Consider the following 19,306-nt stretch of genomic DNA (forward strand, 5'->3'; position numbering starts at 1 on the left):
TAAACAACAAGGAGTCCAGTGGCACCTTAAAGACTAATAGATTTATTTGGGCCTACGCTTTAAGGTGACACTGGACTCCTCATTGTCTTTGTGGATACAGACTAACATGACTACCCCTCTGATATTAGGGTATAATGTAGAATTTGTTGAAAATGTAATTTGCCAAGTTATTTAAATTAAAAAAGCAGCTACCACATAGGCATGGCTTAAATTCAGCCAGAGCCCTCCAGAGCAGAGCTCTGGTAAATATTTTCAAACCCGCTGAAGTTATGAGCCCCAGTGCATCTTGCGGACAGAAGCCCAGAACCCCAGTGCCTCCCATAAGGCTGAACCCCCCAGCACTGGGGCTCCAGGAACTACTTGGGTAGAATTTAATGGCTGTTCATATAGTTATTCTGCATGTGTAAATCTTCCAGTTAAAAGCTCCCAAAGCACTCACCGATGCACTGTAACTGTTCCTTTGGAGCCATTGAGTAGATATTGTACTGTGTGAAACACCTTAAAATGCATATTGAGACGGTATGCTAGCGTCATTAAAGTATATTGTGTCAGTGCTCTATAGGGAAGGGGACGGTATCTGACTTCATGAAGAATTGCTGAACTTAATATTTATGAGGATGGCAATTTCTTATAATTACAGATTTAAATAAACACAGTTATTTTCTAGTGGTGTTAAGTGAGTTACTGCCTGAGGTTCCCATGGTGGTGGTTTGGATCATAGAGCAGGTGTTTAGCAGATAATTGTTTTTTTTTATTTTCTGACATTTCCAAGTGGATTAATTTAATATTTATGATGTAATCCTGTGCGGTGCTGAGTGCCCTCAACTTCCATTGACTTTACTGGGATCTGCAGCACCTTGACATCATTAGCCCCTTAGTTGATAGAGTGACCATAAAATACAGATGCATCGTGCCACAATGTTTGAGCTAAACCTCTTCCAAACTCAGGGGGGTGTTTGGCTCTTGAGGTTGAGTTAAGACCCCTTGCTCACAAAACCGATAGCCAGCGTTCCAGAGGCACCATGTAAGAGTGACACTTTGAATTGTTGCTTTTCCTCTCCATGTTGTTATGCATTGGTGTCTCTGTTCTCTTACTGTTCTGCCATGGCAGAAGAGAGCACATCAGAGAACTTCAGGAGCAGAGACATTAGATACTATAGGTGAATTAGAGTAAATTCGATCTGTGTACTTAATGTTTATACTTATTTCATTGTATTTCCCCCTCTCATTCTTTAAAGCTTCTTTGACAAATGAATTCAGTAATCAGCATGTAAAAGAGCATCACTTTAAATCTTGTACAAGACATTGTGTCTACAGAGAATAAATAAAGTGCTGTCACGTGTTTCCAAATAGTGTTCCTGCTGGAAGATAGAAACTTTCTGTTCCACCTGTACTGCAATTTCTCTGTGCTTTTTTTCCCTCCAGGAATCCTATTATAGAATAAATGACCAAATAACCTAAATTTCATATCCCTGATTCTCTGAGTATAATCTTAGGCAATAGTTTGAACTTCACATACAATAACAAATAAATGAACAGACTCCTTGCAGTATAGTATACATGGCTGTATAGTTAATAAATGATTATTTAGTAGTACACCGCATTATGGAGCACTGGTTGCAAGTACAGTTAAGGCTGTACTCAGTGTCCCAGTATATGGCTTATTTTGCCTTGCACTCTCTTCCCCCACAAAACTTTTTAGCTGAAGGCGCTAATGTTCTGGATGTGCACGTGCTTAAGGTAAGTGCATGGTAGAATTTTTCCAGATGATTTTCAGAAGCGCAAGATAAGGTTCTATGACAAGGACTCAAGAAAACTATGTTTTCCCCAAATTAGAAAAATGCCATTATGATATTTTCAGCCACCTGTATCGAGGGATGCAGGAGCAATTTGTGTAGTGGGGGTGCTGAGAGCCATTGAACCAAACTGTAAACCCGGTATATGATGGAAACCACTTCAAGCCAGGGGGTGCAGACGCACTCCCAGCACCCCTCGTTCCAGCACCTATGCCAATATCAGGATTATGGTTTACTGTGAAAGTGAAATTTCATAAATGATCTGTATTTTAACTCACTGTTGTTAATTTTGTAACTTCCAGTGTGGAAGTGGTGTATGTATTAGACCTAAAAAGTAATCCTGTAATGACTAGTATTCACTGTTATAAGCCAAGGCCTGAAATCCTTACTCAGGGCCTCATGCTCCCCAGTGTGGGTTAGTCACCAGCTAGGGTGAGTTCTGACTCTCAGTTTTCCAGGAATTCTTCCATTAGGGGCAAGGTTTGTCCCCCCACAGAAAAAGAGGATAGAGCTCCAGTCCCAAATCTCAAGGGTCTCCAGAAGCATGAGCCATGTACATGGAAGCCGTATGGATCTGCATTGCTGCTTGCCTCCTGGGTCCTATATGAACTGTGCTGCCCCTGCCTAGGCACTGCCTCAGAGGATGTGGTGTGGTGTTCTAGCTTGTTCCATTTTGCCCCAGGGCATGGGAAAAAACATTCAGCCACAGTCTCACCCTCTCTGAACGTGCAAATCTGTTTCCTTGTGGAGCTCTTGTGGATGGGCTTCCTCAGGGTCAGGAGGGAGCAGGAAGTGTGCTGCAGAGTCAGCTTTCCCTCCTCTCTTGCTTCCACTGGCTCAAACCGGTAGGTTTAAGCTCCTTTCTACTCTTGGAAGCTGGGGGGAGCAGCACCCGGGGAGCATGAGATGCTCTGTTCTGACTCCGTCCTTATTGATGGAAAATTCTTATTGTGGCCAATGCGAGCTTTTCCTGAGTATGGACTAGGAGTGGGTGGCCCAATAAACATGTTGCTCTTTCATAAAAGAAGGTTTGCATTTATTCATATTCCTTGTCTTGTCATAGATGAAATATAGTGAGATTCTCTTACACTGACCTTTTTTTGCTACCAAATTTCAAACAGTTCAAACAATTTTGGGTTTCCATTGCATTTCTGTATACGTCGAGTTTCAGACTAGAGACATTCACTGTTGGTGAAGTTCACCCCATCCCCCACCAACTATACAATGCCCAATTAGATGGCTTTAAGCAGAGAACTAAGCAAGGGCTGGGAAGATGGACTCCATCCTCCAACAGGAAGATGGTGGCTGTTTGTGGGAAGCAGCCCATGGGAGCATTCCTGGCCTTTGGATCTCCTTTAATTGCAAATCTATGGCCTGCCCCAACACTACCCTCTTGTGTTGTTTCTTCAGGCCAGCAGAGGTTCCTCCTGCCTGCTTCACCTGTGTGTCCCCCTTTCTGCTCCTGAATGCAGTCGGATTAGGAGACTTTGCAGCAGAGAGGCTTTTGCACGGACTATCCACCCTTTGAGCAGGTCCCACGGTGGCATTCTTTAGGTAGAAGGGAAAAGGGACCATCAGCACTCAGGGCTGGAGCTTGCAGTTGCTTCCACCACATCCAATGGCTTTTAAGCCATGTGAGATGCAGGTGATGAAGATGATCTGGCAAAAGGAGAGACAACATTGAGTGAAGAGAATTAGAATGATTGAATAACTGGCAAACAGTATGGGTAGAAATTAAACCGTGGTCAGTAACTCACTGATGTAAAAGTATAGTGAATGCGTTGCTGGTTCACTGTGTGCTAAGAATACATACAAAAGGATTTTCTTCCTCTCACTGAATACCAGCTTTGTTGGCAGGTTGATAATTTATTTTATATTTCTGGATGAGATGTTCATCCCTTTAAATTCCTAGTGTCACACTGAAACTGCTGCATTTCCTTAAGGTATTTAATTATCCATTAGCACAATGGCAACTGTGGATCCATTCCTTGCTTAGTCTGCTGACCAAGCAAAGCAATTTGGTACTTTGGTATGATCTTTGTTAGCAAAGGAGCAAATTTTATCTGGTTTCCCCTACATAAAAATACATTTTTAGGTAGAGTTTATTATATGGAATCATGAGATTTTTCTCCGATGTGAAACAAATAGAATGATGCTTAATAACAACCCGCGAGCTGCTCAGTCATATGTTTCATGTTGATTTCCTTTCAGAAAGAGAAGAAGAGCGGATTGTTGAAACTTTTAGCTGGCGCGTCAACAAAAAAGAAATCACGCTCCCCTCCATCTGTGTCTCCGACACCGGACCCCCAGGGAGCTGTGGAGGGAGCTCTGCAGGGAGCAGTGGGACCTGAACTCTCCTCACTCTCCAGCCACGGCAGGGCAGGTTCATGCCCAATTGAAAGTGAAATGCAAGGAGCTATGGGGATGGAGCCACTGCACAGAAAAACAGGCTCCTTGGATTTGAATTTTTCCATTCCTTCTCCCGCCAGGCAGCTACCTTCTTCGATGGCAGCCATCCGTCCTGAGCCCAAGCCATTGCACCGGGAAAGGTATGCTGACAGCAAAGAGTTTGCCTATGAGCTAAGGGTGCTCAGAATTTCAGTCTGGCCTGTCACTTGCACGTAAAGGAATGTTTGTGGGAAAGAGGCAAAGTTCGGCTTGAATGAGCATCACTGCAGTTCTGCCAGCCTCCTTTTTTTTTTTTTTAAGCCATCTGAGTCTATAGATTGTCCAGCTGTTTATTAGAATTATAAAAGTCAGGCCCCTCTGTATATTAAAAACCAACCAAAATGTGTATAAGGCAGCTATAGTGCTCACTGTTAAAAAGTCAGCATTCGTCAGCAGACACAATAGGCTCATTGCACAGTTATTTCCTATTCTAAGTATAGGAGAAAGCTGTGGTATTTCACACCACTGTATGTGGAAGCTGTTGGCAATTGCCACTTTTAAATGGTGATTATTGCATATTAATAATCACAATGGATTGTCATGCAATACTTGGTATACTGTGTAGCCCTGTAAGTGTGCGTGCCCATTATATCTGGCCTATTCTGCAGTAGCAAACAAGGGTCTTTTTAAAATTTATGGTCACTTAATTCATTACTTTCACTTAAGTCACTGAATAAATTCATGGAGGTTAAGTCCATTCATGGCTATTAGCCAGGATGGGTAAGGAATGGTGTCTCTAGCCTCTGTTTCCCAGAGGCTGGAAATGGATGGCAGGAGAAAGATCACTTGATCATTGCCTGTTAGGTTCACTCCCTCTGGGGCACCTGGCATTTGCCACTGTCGGTAGATAAGATACTGGGCTGGATGGATCTTTGGTATGACCCAGTACGGCCGTCAGGGCCGGTGCTTCCATTTAGGCGGCCTAGGCAATCGCCTAGGGTGCCAGGATTATTGGGGGGCAGCATTTTGCCGGGGGGGCAGCAGGCGGCTCCAGTGGACCTGCTGCAGGAGTGCCTGCGGAGGGTCCCCTGGTCTCGCGGCTCTGGTGGACCTGCCGCAGGCATTCCTGCGGACGGTCCGCTGATCCTGCGGCTCCGGTAGACCTCCCACAGGCACGCCTGCGGCAGCTCCACCGAAGCCGCGAGACCAGCGCGCGGGGCAGCAAAATGGCCGTGCTCCTAGGGCGTTAAAAACACTAGCACCGGTCCTGACGGCTGTTCTTTTGTTCTAAGTCATTACATGATGTCCTGAAGTATTTTTATTCCAGAAGTGGCTGATAACTAGCATAGAGAATAAGACCAGGATTCTAGAATTTGGCAGTCCGCTCTGCATCTTGTTATCCATAAAGCTGCAGATTTTGCAAACCCAGAGAGAGGGGACAAGGTGGAAACACACACACACACAAAACAGGGAAGAAAAGAGAGAACAGAGTAAACGGAGAGAAATGCAAAGATATCAAGCCTTGTCTGTTTGCAAAGTTACATGGATTTAAGGTTAAACTGGTTTAAAAACTGGTTGAGTTGAAGGGGTGCAAAACCAAACCTGGTGTAGACACTCTTAATCTGACGTGTATCGATTGAGCTTAATTCAGTAAAAATCTCACCTTGAATTAAACCTATGCAGCCTTGACATAGACAAGGCTTCAAAAACAAATATGAGGAGAGAAGCAAGAAAGGTATCCCCCCAGCATCTTTTGTGCTGGCTGTTGTGGCACTGCTTTGAAAGCACCATTTCAACGATGCAGAGAATTCCTAAGAGTGGACTTAAGATGCCGGTGCATATCCCATATTTTCCCAGTCTAACATTGCACCTAGGGATGGTTCTGACAGTGAAACAGGTGACCAGTGATACTTGTATTAAGTGCAGTGACATGGAGTAGCGGTAGAATGAGAGGGCCATAGGATGAGTTCTGTATGATCAGTGTTATTACAACTAAGAACAAATGGACCTAGAAACAGAATGCTTAAAATGTTACAAATATTACTAATTGCAATATGCAGCGGTAAGAAGGTTTTCTGATTTTAAGCATTTTGATTTCTTGAGTCTAAAATCTGAAAATAAGCTATAATTGAAATAACCTTAATTATACACAGCAGTCAAGATTCTCTAATTGATTTATGAATTAACTTCCATGTCATTGGTGTATCTGCATTCCTTAACTGATAATATGGTTGTTTATGCCTATAATGGGGAATATTAATTACCTTCACACTCTAGGAAGGATAATGCTTAGTCCTGGAATAATCTGAGCAAATATTTTAAACACTTGTCTTTTCGAAATTCATCCTACATCCATCTGTGCTCATTAAATCACCAAATTGCTCAGAAGGACCAAATTATTTTTTTAAACAAATTACATTTTTGAAACCGCTTGTTCATTTCACATCTGGCAATGGAGGAACTTGTGCTCAGCATCTCTGAACTCTATATTTTGCTTGTTTGCATGGCGATGTATTTCATCTCCACAGCAGGACCAATTCTTTATTTGCATGGATGGAAAATAAAGATTGGAGAAACAGATTTTGATGCTGGATGAAATTTAAAAAGAGAAAAAAAAAGCTACAAAACGTTTCTGTACACTTAGCAGCTATACTTGGCTTTTAATTTCCCAATGCCCATCTGTGCACATAGGGACAGTACACTGAAAGATTGGAAGGAGTAACACATTCCTTAATATTTACAACATTCCAAATAGGGTGCATGAAGCCTGCGGATCCAGGGTACTTCTTCCATTAAAACTGGCTTACAATTCCTGTACTCACTGCATGCAGACCTCAGAACAAAACCAAGCATTCAACATTTGCACCATATCAGTGGTGCCTCTAATTGCTGACAGCTTGTTTTTCACACAGTAAAGAGGAATTCTGCTCCATTACATAGCAGTCCTTTATGCACAGAAATTGCAGCAGATCAGAAAGGAAAGTGAGGTTTACCTTATCACAGACAGTGCTATTTTGATAGTCGAATTCCCTTGGCATATGCAGATAGGGTGGGAAAGAAATTTAATTTTGACTTCCTATATTTATGTATTTCCAGAGCCTGGTTTTAGTTTGGGGGAGATTAGGCTGGAGAGGAAGGCACATTTGTCCTGGCTTACCTGTGTTTAAACCAATCTGCTAGGATCGTGAGGTTTATCATCTGTTACTGCATTCTGGAGAACAATTTTCCCGCTGTCTTTTCCTAATGCCACTTTACCTGTGCTGCTGTATGCCAGAAAGCATAGAGTATTTCCAGCAGCTGAGATGAGAAACTTCACAGCTGCTACTATTGTCACTGTGTTGCATAGGTTGACTAGCGAGCATTGCTAAGCTGAACACCATTTTAGGCTGCATATGTTCCAGATATTGTCATCTACATGTTGCTACTGTCAGTTTCCCATGGTACAGGAACAGTACAGCTGTTCCTGAAGTTGGGTCTTCTCTACAGTAGCACATTGTACTGATGGGGGAGTGCAATGGGGAGTTCCTGATCCTGCAGTTCTTTCTCACATGACCAAGTCCCATTGGCATCACCCAAGCTACTCACAATGAACAGCGGGGGTAAGATTCAAAGGTCTTTCTAACAGCATTAAGGCTAAATAGGCTGCTCGTGTCATTTCACTGGGATCACTCTAAATGAAAGAAGGACTTTCATTTGCCTTCTCTTTCAGCAAAATATAAATGCACACAGGGCCGCCCCAAGCAGCAAAAAAAAAAAAGACGCTGCGATCGGGATCTGCGACTCTGCCACTGCCGCTTCAGTCTTCGGCGGCAATTCAGTGGTAGGTCCTTCGCTCCAAGAGGGAGTGAGGGACCCGCCGCCGAATTGCCACTGAAGGGTCGGACTTGCCGCCCCTCTCCATTGGCCGCCCCAAGAAGCTGCTTGCTGGGCTGGTGTCTGGAGCTGGCCCAGAATGCACATACAGCAACACTGAGAAGATTAGGGTGTGTAAATGAGAGTATTTAAGTGTGTGGGTATGTGACAGAGAGAGAGAGAGAGATCCAATGCTCTGCTCAGTGGTTGGCATTGTGCCCAGACACAATCAACTGTAAAACTGTCATTTACTGCATTCTCAAGTCTTAGCACATGACATTGTATGTAATAATATTATCATTACATTCCCCCACTCCTCCCACCAGTACCTGGTCTTCATCCCTGGGCTTCTCATCTAGTCACAATCTCTCCATTCCCAACACCCTCCCTGGCTCCTTTTCCCAGTCTCCTGTTTCCTGGATCCTTGTCCTAGTCTCTTTGCCCAGCCAGTCCCAATCTCAGTCCAGCTCCTCATCTGATCTGTGTTTCCCCTCCTTCCCACCAAGGTCTGCATTCTCCCCCAACTCCCAGTCCCGGTGTCCTGGCTCTGCCAGTTTTAAGGCTCTTCCCCTCCCTCACCCTGAAGGAAAGTGCTAGTCCATCCATCCACAACTCTCCGTCACAATTTGTCTGCCCACTCTAGCCTTCAGTCCAATTCCATCAGGCCATTTGTCAGATCCCTAACAAAAAGATCACACTCTGCCAAATTTCAAGTCCCTGCTCCAAAACATGGAGGTGCTAGAGCAGTGATAGGCAACCTATGGCACGCGTGCCAAAGGCGGCACACGAGCTGATTTTCAGTGGCACTCACACTGCCTGGGTCCTGGCCACCGGTCCGGAGGGCTCTGCATTTTAATTTAATTTTAAATGAAGCTTCTTAAACATTTTGAAAACCTTGTTTATTTTACATACAACAATAGTTTAGTTATATAATATATAGACTTGTAGAGAGAGACCTTCTAAAAAACATTAAAATGTATTACCAGCATGTGAAACCTTAAATTAGAGTGAATAAATGAAGACTCGGCACACTGCTTCTGAAAGGTTGCCCACTGCTATGCTAGAGCTTCTCACAGAAAAGATTGCCAAAAAAATTTTTACCATTGCAAAATGACAGATTTTTCCCTAATCTCCTTCTCAGAAATGACTGTTATGGCTGAAATTTAAAAAATAATAATACATAATAAGGAGCCTGAGGTAGACACCCTCACCTCTCGCGTGGAACATTTCAGCTGAAACGGTTAACATTTTGCAAAGTTATACGTAGCTGAACACAAAATCTCATAATGAGAACTGTCAGGCAACCTTAATAATAAATATACTACCAGCCCTACCGATAATTGTGAAAGACATAAGGCTGTTTGCATGTCTAAATTATGAAATTTTTAATGCAGTGTGACACTGACAGATTCCAACATTCTTCTGAGTTCCACATAAGATGAAAGGCTGTGCCATAGATGAAAGAAAACCTGCTATTGCATAGCAGTGGTCAGGGAAAAGAAGAAGGAAGGAGGGAAGAGAAAAGCAGAGAGGGATAGAAGTATGCTGGGGTTCCCTGGAAAGAAAGGGGCAAATCTCTGGGAAGAGTGGGAGGCGATTTAAAATGATAGGACTAATGTATATTTTAAACTCGGTTACTGAGAAAAACAAGTCAAATGCCACCGATGGCATCACCAGTTTTGTCTGGAATGATTTATGATGTTTAGAAACCCCTTTGTGGCAGCAGTGCCATGTGATTCTTTGGTTTGTACATTGGAACCTCAAAAACTCTCACTTTCTTCGTCTGCAAATCCAAGCATCTCACAGGAGAAAATATAGCCAGCCCACCCCATGTCGCAGCAAAGATTTCACAGCAGATGTGAAAATGAGATCTTTTATTACTGAGATTTCATTATTTTTATTCAGTATGCTGATAGCTTTACTGTGAAGTAGAAGTAAAATTAAAAGACAATTGTTAAATAATTGAAAAAAGTACATTTTGAACGGCAGTCTTCTGGATTTATTTTTTAAATCTGTAAAGAAAGCCTCTAAAGAATCCCTTGTTACTAGGATTGCCACCTTTCTAATGGCTAGTAACCAGACCCCCAAGACTCCCCACGCCTGTTCCACCTCTTCCCCCAAGGCCCCACCCTTGTTCTGCCTCTTCCCACAGGCCCCGCCCCTGCTCCACCTCTTCCCTCAAGACCCTACCCCCTTCTTTGCCTCTTCCCTGGGCCCTGCTCCCTTCTTCACCTCTTCTCCCAAGGTCCTACCCGTGCTCCACCTCTTTCCCCCCCAGATTAAAAAAACAGACATCAGGGCTTGTCAAATGGAACCTTCACACACAAGCCGAAATCCAGACTGTCCAGGTGAAAAACGGATGGGTAGCAACCCTACTTGTTACAAATACGGGATTGCCAACATTGGAAGGAGATTGGTTTTGATGTGCTTGATAATCTTTCTTGCTAATTTGAAACATTTAGTAAATTGCAATTGGTCTCTCAGCCATTAGTGAGATTCTATTCTGTATTTAAAAGGATGGACTTGTCATTAAGATACCACTCTATAAACCAGGGAAAGTTACCCAAGGCAAGTTATGTCTTTCTTTCTGCCTTACTTTCCTCATCTGTGAAATGGGGTTAAAAATACCTCCCAGAGCAGTTGTGAGGTTTCATCCCATGTTTCCATAAAGCACTCCAAGATCTGGAACACAACTGCAAAAATGCTGTTAATGTATATTCAATTGAGCTGAGTTCAGAGAGCTGAAGTTTGGCATCATCTTTGCTAAAATTGTTCCAGTCTGATAATTTAATTAATCAACATTGAAGCAGAGTGTCTGAGATAATGTGTGCATTCATTTGCATAATAGCTGTAATTGGCAAAACCTCACAATATAAATGTGGCGGTTCTGCAAATGACAGTAGATAGACTGTTTTCTTGTAACCAGCGAGCAGCACACACTTCAGCCTCTGTTATTTGCTTTTCCACACAGGAAAAAGTGACAGCTAGACGTACTGGCCAAGAAAAAAGATGACTAATTGATTTTTGATGGTTCTTGACACGGATATATATTCTACATGACTAAGTTGCAACGTCAAGATAAAATATTTCTAATCAGGTTTTAGAGCAGAACTCCCACTTACGAGTAACAGGATCTTTGGCCCAGCTGCAGTGAGCAGTTCCTTTAGCCAGATCTAGCAATTTCACTGTCACGTGTTTGAGTCTGTAGGTTTACAGCAGCCAGCAGGCAGCCAAGCTGTGGTTGCAAAGAAAATTAACTCCTGTCATTCAGTTTCAGAGAGGCCCTTGATGTGGTATCATCCCACTGGCAATCAAGTCAGTGAATTAAGGGTAATGTTGTACTTTGAGATACTCCAGTGCATATTAAATTTAACTATAAGATAGATCATTGTTTTAAATAAATACTGGACTGTTATAAGCATCAATTGGAAATGAATGACCATGCAGCAAATGCAATAGGTAGTAATCTTCAGAAGATGTTTTGAATAATCAATTGGCTTTTCTCTATCTTTACTGTATTCATTGCTTTGCAACTAGCGAGACCATTATTGATTGATAAATGCCAGCTGAAATGACATGCTGAGGCAGGGCACCCGAGCTAGACTCATGTTCACTGTCCTATACACACATCAGCTTGGGAATTTTTTGATGAAACTGGCTTTCACTGGAAAAAGCCAGCTTGCTCAAACCAAAATGTTTCACAAGACTAATATTTTTAGAAACTGCACCATCTACTCAGGACTCTCCCTACACGAACATCGGAACAAATCAACATACCCTTAGAGCCTCAGCCAGGGTTATTCTATCTACTACCCAAGATCCACAAACCCGGAAATCCTGGATGCCGCATCATCTCGGGCATTGGCACTCTCACTGAAGGACTGTCTGGATATGTGGACTCTCTACTCAGACCCTATGCCACCAGCACTCCCAGCTATCTCCGTGACACCACTGATTTCCTGAGGAAACTACGAATGCATTGAACCTTCCAGAAAACACCATCCTAGCCACCATGGATGTAGAGCTCTCTACTACGAACATCCCAAACACGATGGAATACAAGCTGTCAGGAACAGTATCCCTGATGATGCTACAGCACAACTGCTGCTGTGAGCTCTGTGCCTTTTCCTCACAACACTATTTCAAATTTGATTAATATAGATCTCCAGATCAGTGGCACCGCTATGGCACCCGCATGGCCCACAATATGCCAATATTTTTATGGCCGACCTGAACAATGCTCCTCAGCTGTCGTCCACTCATGCCCTTCTCCACCTATGCTACATTGATGACATCTTCATCATCTGCCATGGAGGAGACTCTGGAAAATTCCACAACGATTTCAACAGCTTCCACCCACGTATCACCTCAGCCTGGACCATCTACACGGGAGGTCCTTCCTAGACACCATGGTGCAAATAAGTTGGTCACATTAACACCCACCTTATATCGAAAACCTCGACCGCTATGCCTACCTCATGCCTCCGCTTCCATCCCGGCACACCACACGATCCATTGTCTACAGCCAAGCATTGAGGTACAACACATCTTATCTAACCCTCAGACAGAGACCAACACCTACAAGATACTCCACCAAACATTCTCAAAACTACAATCCACACAGGAAATAAGGAACAGATCAACAGAGGCCAGACGTGTACCGAAGCCTCCTACTGCAAGATAACCAAGAGAAAACCAACAGGACTCCAGCTGGCCATCCAACAGCCCAGCTAACAAACCCCTCCAACGCATCATCAGGGATCTACAACCCATCCTGGAAATGATCCCACACTCTGCATAAGCCTTGGGTGGCAGGCCAGTCCTTGCCCACAGACAACCGCCAACCTGAAGCATATTCTCACCAGTAACTGCCCACCGCACCATAGTAACTCTAGCTCAGGACCAATCCATGCAACAAACCTCAATGCTACTCTGCCCACATGTCTACACCAGCGACACCATCACAAGACCTAACCAGATCAGCCATATCATCACCAGTTCATTCACCTGCACGTCCACCAATGTAATTTTTTTTTTCGTCTGTTAGTCTATAAGGTGCCACAGGAATCTTTGCTGCTTCTAAAAACCTATTGGTTTTGACAAACTGCCATTTAAACACAAGCAGCTCCTGCTAGCTCAACTGGTGGACTGCTGGGGAGCCCAGGCTCCCAGGGTCCAGGTCTCTAGGGCAGTCTCACTCTACGAATTGCTCCAGGATCAGGAACTCCAGCTGTAGCCAGGACTTGGCTGACAACTCCATAGCAGGGAAGCTTGGAGCCCTGAGAACCCCAGCTCATGCAAGGGCTTTTGCGACTTCCAGACTTGCTGCTGTGGAGCCAGAAGCCTTGGAGACGCAGCTGCCATGCTTTGAGACCCCCAGCTCAGCCGTGGCTCCAGTACATCAAACTCCCCCATCAGTCTGCAAGCTTGGACTTCCAGACTTAGTTTCATTTGTCAAAACAAAACATTTTGATTATTTCTAAACAATTATTTTATTTGTTTTCTCTTCTGTAGGAAATTTTAATGTTTCCACTTTTTCTTCTGTAACAGAACTCTTTTTTTCAGAATTTCTTGCGGAACAGACATTCCAACTTTGCACCAGCCTGAGTCACGATCCGTAGTTTTTTAACCTAACATAGAATGACACTTGGAAATGAAATACCTTAACAGCTCTGTCATCATTTTGGGGGCAGGGACCACCTCTTTGTTTGGACTGTGCTTCAAACAGTGAGGCCCTGATCTATGTCCAAGGCCCCAAGGCACTACCACACTACTACTATAATACTCACTGGAATAACTGCAAATGATCTTAGGTGAAATTAAAAATTATTTGTTAACTGTCCAAAGAAATCCAGGACATTGCTCATTTGCAAACGCATACACTAACGACTCCATTATTAGTACAGACATTTATAAGCTACTGCAGGGGTCAGCAACCTTTCAGAAGCGGTGTGCCGAGTCTTCATTTAGTCACTCTGATTTAAGGTTTCGCGTGCCAGTAATACATTTTAATGTTTTTAGAAGGTCTCTTTCTATAAGTCTACACATACAACAATGGTTTTGTTATATATTAAAGTAAATAAGGTTTTTAAAATGTTTAAGAAGGTTCATTTAAAATTAACTTAAAATGTAGAGCCTCCCCAGACTACTGACCAGGACTTGGGCAGTATGAGTGCCATTGAAAATCAGCTTGTGTGCTGCCTTTGGTACGCGTGCCATAGGTTGCCTGCTCCTGAGCTACTGTATGCTCCTGTGATTTAGCTCCAAGAGCAACCTGGATGGACCATTACAAGGTCATGGGGAACCTTGCCTTAGATAAAGGGGAAAAAACAGAAGATCGGGGTGCAATTATTTTAGTTTGAGAAAGAAGATTAATTTCTGTCCCACCCAGCCAGGAATGGCCTTAGGTTTGTGCCAAGAATACCGGCACACAGGTTCTACTGATCTGGGGGGCATACCCACCACACCCAGCAATATACCACTAAATAATCTCTGGCAGCCCCTCACACTTTAAACGATGAACTGCAGGGGACCAGTCCAAACCCCTCTCTAGGCCCCTACTCACTCATTAAATCCTTCATACCCCATGTCACCCCAATAATATAATCCTCCCGACCTTCTGCCCCCTGTTACTATAACCCTCATGTCACCCTGAATGCTAAGCATGCTATCTACCAAATGTCCCACACCATGACTGGCTATGCTACTTATGCAACTGTTTTTGAAGGATACACAGCTGTGTCTTCACAAAGGGCCTTGTCGCTAAAGCCAGCTCCAAGCCCAGTTTCTTTCACTCTAAAGATCCCAGAATAGTTTAAAACTAAAGCTGGTTGAATTGGTGAAAACTAACATTTTTGTGAATTTTTTTCCACCCAGCTCTATTTACAAGTGACAGAATCAATTCTCCTGTGAGCTGCAGCCACCTGTGGAGTAAAATACAGTGCTTGTAGAAAAGCACACCACAACACTACGCAACAATTTAGAATAAGAAGTTTGAAAGAAACCTGTATGCGGCTGAAACTTCTGAGGAAGTTTAGGCCCCAGTGTAACGACCTAAACTGGACTTTGACCGGGATGCTGGAGCTAACATCCCATGTGACCTTTTCTGAAAAATGCCCTGGGGTCATTGAAGATCACATGAGAGCAGGAGCTGTTTTATATTATTAAAAAGGCAGTACCTAAAGTAGCACAGGGGTCCCACATCATCCTGGGGCATTACTTCAGTTCTGATTTAGAAGGAAGAGTTTGTCAACTATTGAACTCATTAACATGGTCACCTATGGTTTTCCCGGGATGTCTCCCATTTAAATAGCGATCAGCCCTGACCCTGTATAGTTCTTAAGAGGGGACAAGCCCACATCTGAAGAAGTGTGGCTTCAGGCAGATGCAGGTGATCTAGTACATGGAGCAAACAAATTAGCTTGCAGAGCTGCTGGTTTGAATCTGCCACCTGTCTTTCGTGGCTGTGCCCTGTTGAGGGTCCTACTCCAAAAAACATTGTCATACTATTTGACTTGTGTTTGTTAAGATATTCTCTTTTGTTTTCAAAGGTATCGTGTCGTGGTTCCATATCCTCCTCAAAGTGAAGCAGAGATTGAACTGAAAGAAGGTGACATTGTGTTTGTGCACAAGAAAAGAGAGGATGGCTGGTATAAGGGGACATTACAGCGAAATGGCAGGACAGGCCTCTTCCCCGGAAGCTTTGTAGAGAGCTTCTGAGGGCTTGCTTTCTTCCCCATCGCTGCTCTCTGAACTGAAAGATCTTTCAGAGGAAATTCCATAGCACAAAAAGAGACAGCAAAGGGAAATGTGACTGATTTCCACTGCCATTTTTATGTCCAAAGACTCCCCGGGCCCTTCATTCTACAGCTCTGGAACCACAGTACCCGCTGTGCTTCCGAAACCATGTGCAGTACATACAGTGGTATGTTGAAGTAGTGCCTTCCACTTGGACTCATAGACTGAGAGGATGCACATTTGGTTTGTATCTAAACTAAACTCCAACTGCTACCCATTATGTAAATTATAGAGAAAATATCTTTTAAAAAGTTGTTATATTGCTGTAACTTATTTGTCAGAGCTGCAGTGTTCTTATTACTGGCCTATGCAAGATGGATTTGGGTGTGGCAGGAGGCAGAATAGGGAGCTCTTGAACTGGGATTTTATATTTCCCGGGGGAGAGTGTGGAAAAACCCAGCTAAAGATTTATGCATTGTTCTGCAAGAAAGAATCAGGAGTCCAAAATGTTAGTGTCATGCTTTCTATATACCTCAAAAATATGCTGCATAAGGATGTCAGGAAGTGTGTTTGTGATCAGAGTTGCATTTCATCTGAAGTACCTGTGAGATGCACTGGGCAGATCCCTGAAGAACTCTGGCTCCATCATTAAATTGTGGTTATTTGAGTAGAAACCCTTTGGTTTATCATCTGTCCATATTATATGCAGCATTTTTTTTTGCCCATCCAGTATCCACCTTTCCATTGCTTTTTATTTGATGTTTTTGGTATGACATACCTTTTTTAATTGTTTGCAGTATTGTTGCAGCTGTGTTGGTCCCAGGATATTAGAAAGGCAAGTTGAGTGAGGTAATACCATTTATTGGACCAACTATTTGATCCAATAAAAGATATTGCCGCACCCACATTGTCTCTCTAATTAATACCTTTTTAATGTAAGAACTGTTATACATGATATATATACACATATATTCCTAACAGATCAGGCATTTCCTGCTTTTCATACATCTGGTGCTTTTATTATTATTTTATTATTATGAAGATCCTGTTTGGCTTAAGAGAGAGACTGTTAACAGCAACATCAACAGGTTTCATATTTAACATGTGAATTCTGAAACGTACTGAAAGTAGATTTCATCAAGAAGAAAATTTTTGCTAATACTACATGAAGCAAGAGAGAAAAATCAGATCAGGCAGTGATGTGTGTGTGTGTGTGTGTGTGTGTGTGTGTAATGTAACTCACTTTCATAAGAACATTCTTTATATATAGTTTCTAAAGACCCTTAATAAAGCACAGTAATCTGTCTAGACAATGATAATTATTCAAGAATTGGGAGCATTTCCAGGAGGAGTAATTTTAATTGACTTTTATATGGCAATAAAAAGAACACTGCAGGTTCCAGCAAGCACAGGAATCGTGGAATTTTCCTCTGTCGTTGCATCAGAGAGAAGAGAGCCAAACTGCAACAGCTGTAATTAGCATTGTCAAAATGTGATTTTTTTACTGTAGAAATGTACAGTTCTCAACACCGTTCTAACCTGGTCAAGCTACAATGCAAAACAGATCAGGCAATGTAACCCTCCATCTGCAGGGGACCTAAAGGTGCAATAAATGTAAAGCAAGTTTCTGCAGTTATTTGTATCGAACAAAGAAGAGAAAAATCAGATAACACAAGTGTGGAAGTATTTGAAAAAGAATCTCAGTTGTGGTATCCTATAACCGAGTCGTAACAAAAGAATATTCTTAACTATGTTGTGCCCTGCCTTTCCTAGTGACTGGCTGCGTGCCCAGAACAGGACATGGTGGTCATTCAAGACTATGTTAGAGTTGCAGTAACCTGGAGATGATCTTAGTGAAAAGAGGAGGCGCAATGGGTGTATGCCGTTGCTTTGTTCCCAGTATTTCTTATGCTGAAGGTGCAGGTTTTGTTTTCATTCAAGCCATGTATGCTAGCACATATCAAAACATGTGTAAGTGAACATTCCTACTTACGTTGAACTGAATGATTTTGTTCTCTGTCAAATGCGTTTCTCTTCCTGTCATTTGTAACAAACAGATTCCAGAAACACAGACTGCTGCCAAGTATTGCCTCTTCAAATCACAGAAACATTATTGGGGGGGGGGGGCGGGCACTGCGGCGGGGAAGCTCGCAGCCCGACGAGAGCGCTATTGGGGGAGAAGGGCCCCACTACCCGCGGATTATTGGGGGGGGGGGGCGGGAATTTTTAACATTACCACATTTGTTCATGTTCCAGGTTGTAATCAGTCATCAGGAAAATAAACGATTACCGTTAAGAGAAAATTGCCTTTTTATAACCAATAAGAGCTTTAAGAAATTTCTTCTGCAAAAGGCTGATTGAAGACTAGAGCACTATATTTCCAGTCATTTCATCCAAATCGGAAATAGCTGCACCTTGAGCCACAATCTGGTCAGCTAGCAAGCTGACAATGCCCCCCAAAAATGTGTTCTATACACATTATATATATATATAAATTCTCGGTTAGCATTGTCAGAAACAGATTTCTCTGACAAACTACAGTGGCTAAATGTCTGTTAAAATTCTGTTCCATGGTATATTTACTATATCCAGAGAAATGAAACAGGAACCATATTGTATTCAGTCAGATCTAAAATAGTTCCAGATTTCAATGTTCCAATGCTTAAATCTAACAGGACAAAAGCCGTTATGCAAGAAAATACAGAAATGTCTGTGCAAAATCAGTGTTTTTAATGTATTTTGCCGTCAGGACAATAATAATTTTTAACTATAGATGATGAGGGCAAAATAACCCTTTCAGTCACGCCTCCTGTAAGGAGAAATATTTTTTGGTGTTTGATATTTTGAGAACAGCTGTTTCTGGTCCCCATTTATTGCTTACCATAATAGTCTTGGCTATTGAATAATTTTCTTGGACAAATCAATTCCATGCGAAGAGCACAACTGCAGAACATAAGACTGATCGGTGGTACAAGAAAATGACCCAGTGCCATTTAGGAAGTCTTGACCATGGGAGGGGATTGGCGCTTACTGTGATCCATTTTTAAATTGCATACAAAGGAAAGATAGAGGAGGGAGAAGGAGTGTGCGTGCGTTTCCTACAAGAAAAAAAAAGGTGAAAGAATCCTTCTGGCAGCCTCATTTTGTAAAATGCCAGATTTGCTGTGCTAGAAATGGTTTCAGCTAATTGAACAATTCCTTTGTACTTTGCACAGCTCAGAAAATGTTTTTTGTTATACCTGAATGTTAACGTGATTTAGAAAATATTGATGGTTACAAGTACAAATGAACTACAAGGACTGTGTTTCTGATGCTTTAAATAAAATAAACATTGAGGTCACTTCAGTGAGTTTTCCATCTTTATTTAGATGGTAAAGAGATTTTACAAAACAGGTGTCCTGAGGTTCACAATAAAGGTAGTCAGAGGGGCTCAAATCCTCAGATATTTATGCTCCTAACTTCCCTTCTTGTGAGGATCTGGGCCAATATGCCTTTGAAAAGGGGGTGAAGGCAGAGAAATGTTAGGAAATGCT

The 19,306-nt window shown here is 42.6% G+C and overlaps 1 protein-coding gene across 1 annotated transcript in view; it reads left to right on the forward strand.

Annotated features, from left to right (window-relative positions):
• Positions 1-17,894, forward strand: part of SH3RF3 (SH3 domain containing ring finger 3) — a 438,432-nt gene extending 420,538 nt beyond the window's left edge. The window contains exons 10-11 of the mRNA XM_075061458.1: positions 4,008-4,345; positions 15,587-17,894. Coding sequence (XP_074917559.1) covers positions 4,008-4,345; positions 15,587-15,755 — 507 coding nt within the window. The 3' untranslated portion in view covers positions 15,756-17,894. The remainder of the gene's footprint in view (positions 1-4,007; positions 4,346-15,586) is intronic.
• Positions 17,895-19,306: the final 1,412 nt, after the last annotated feature.

Source organism: Chelonoidis abingdonii, chromosome 1 (assembly GCF_003597395.2).
Source record: "Chelonoidis abingdonii isolate Lonesome George chromosome 1, CheloAbing_2.0, whole genome shotgun sequence".
Lineage (NCBI taxonomy): Eukaryota > Metazoa > Chordata > Testudines > Testudinidae > Chelonoidis > Chelonoidis abingdonii.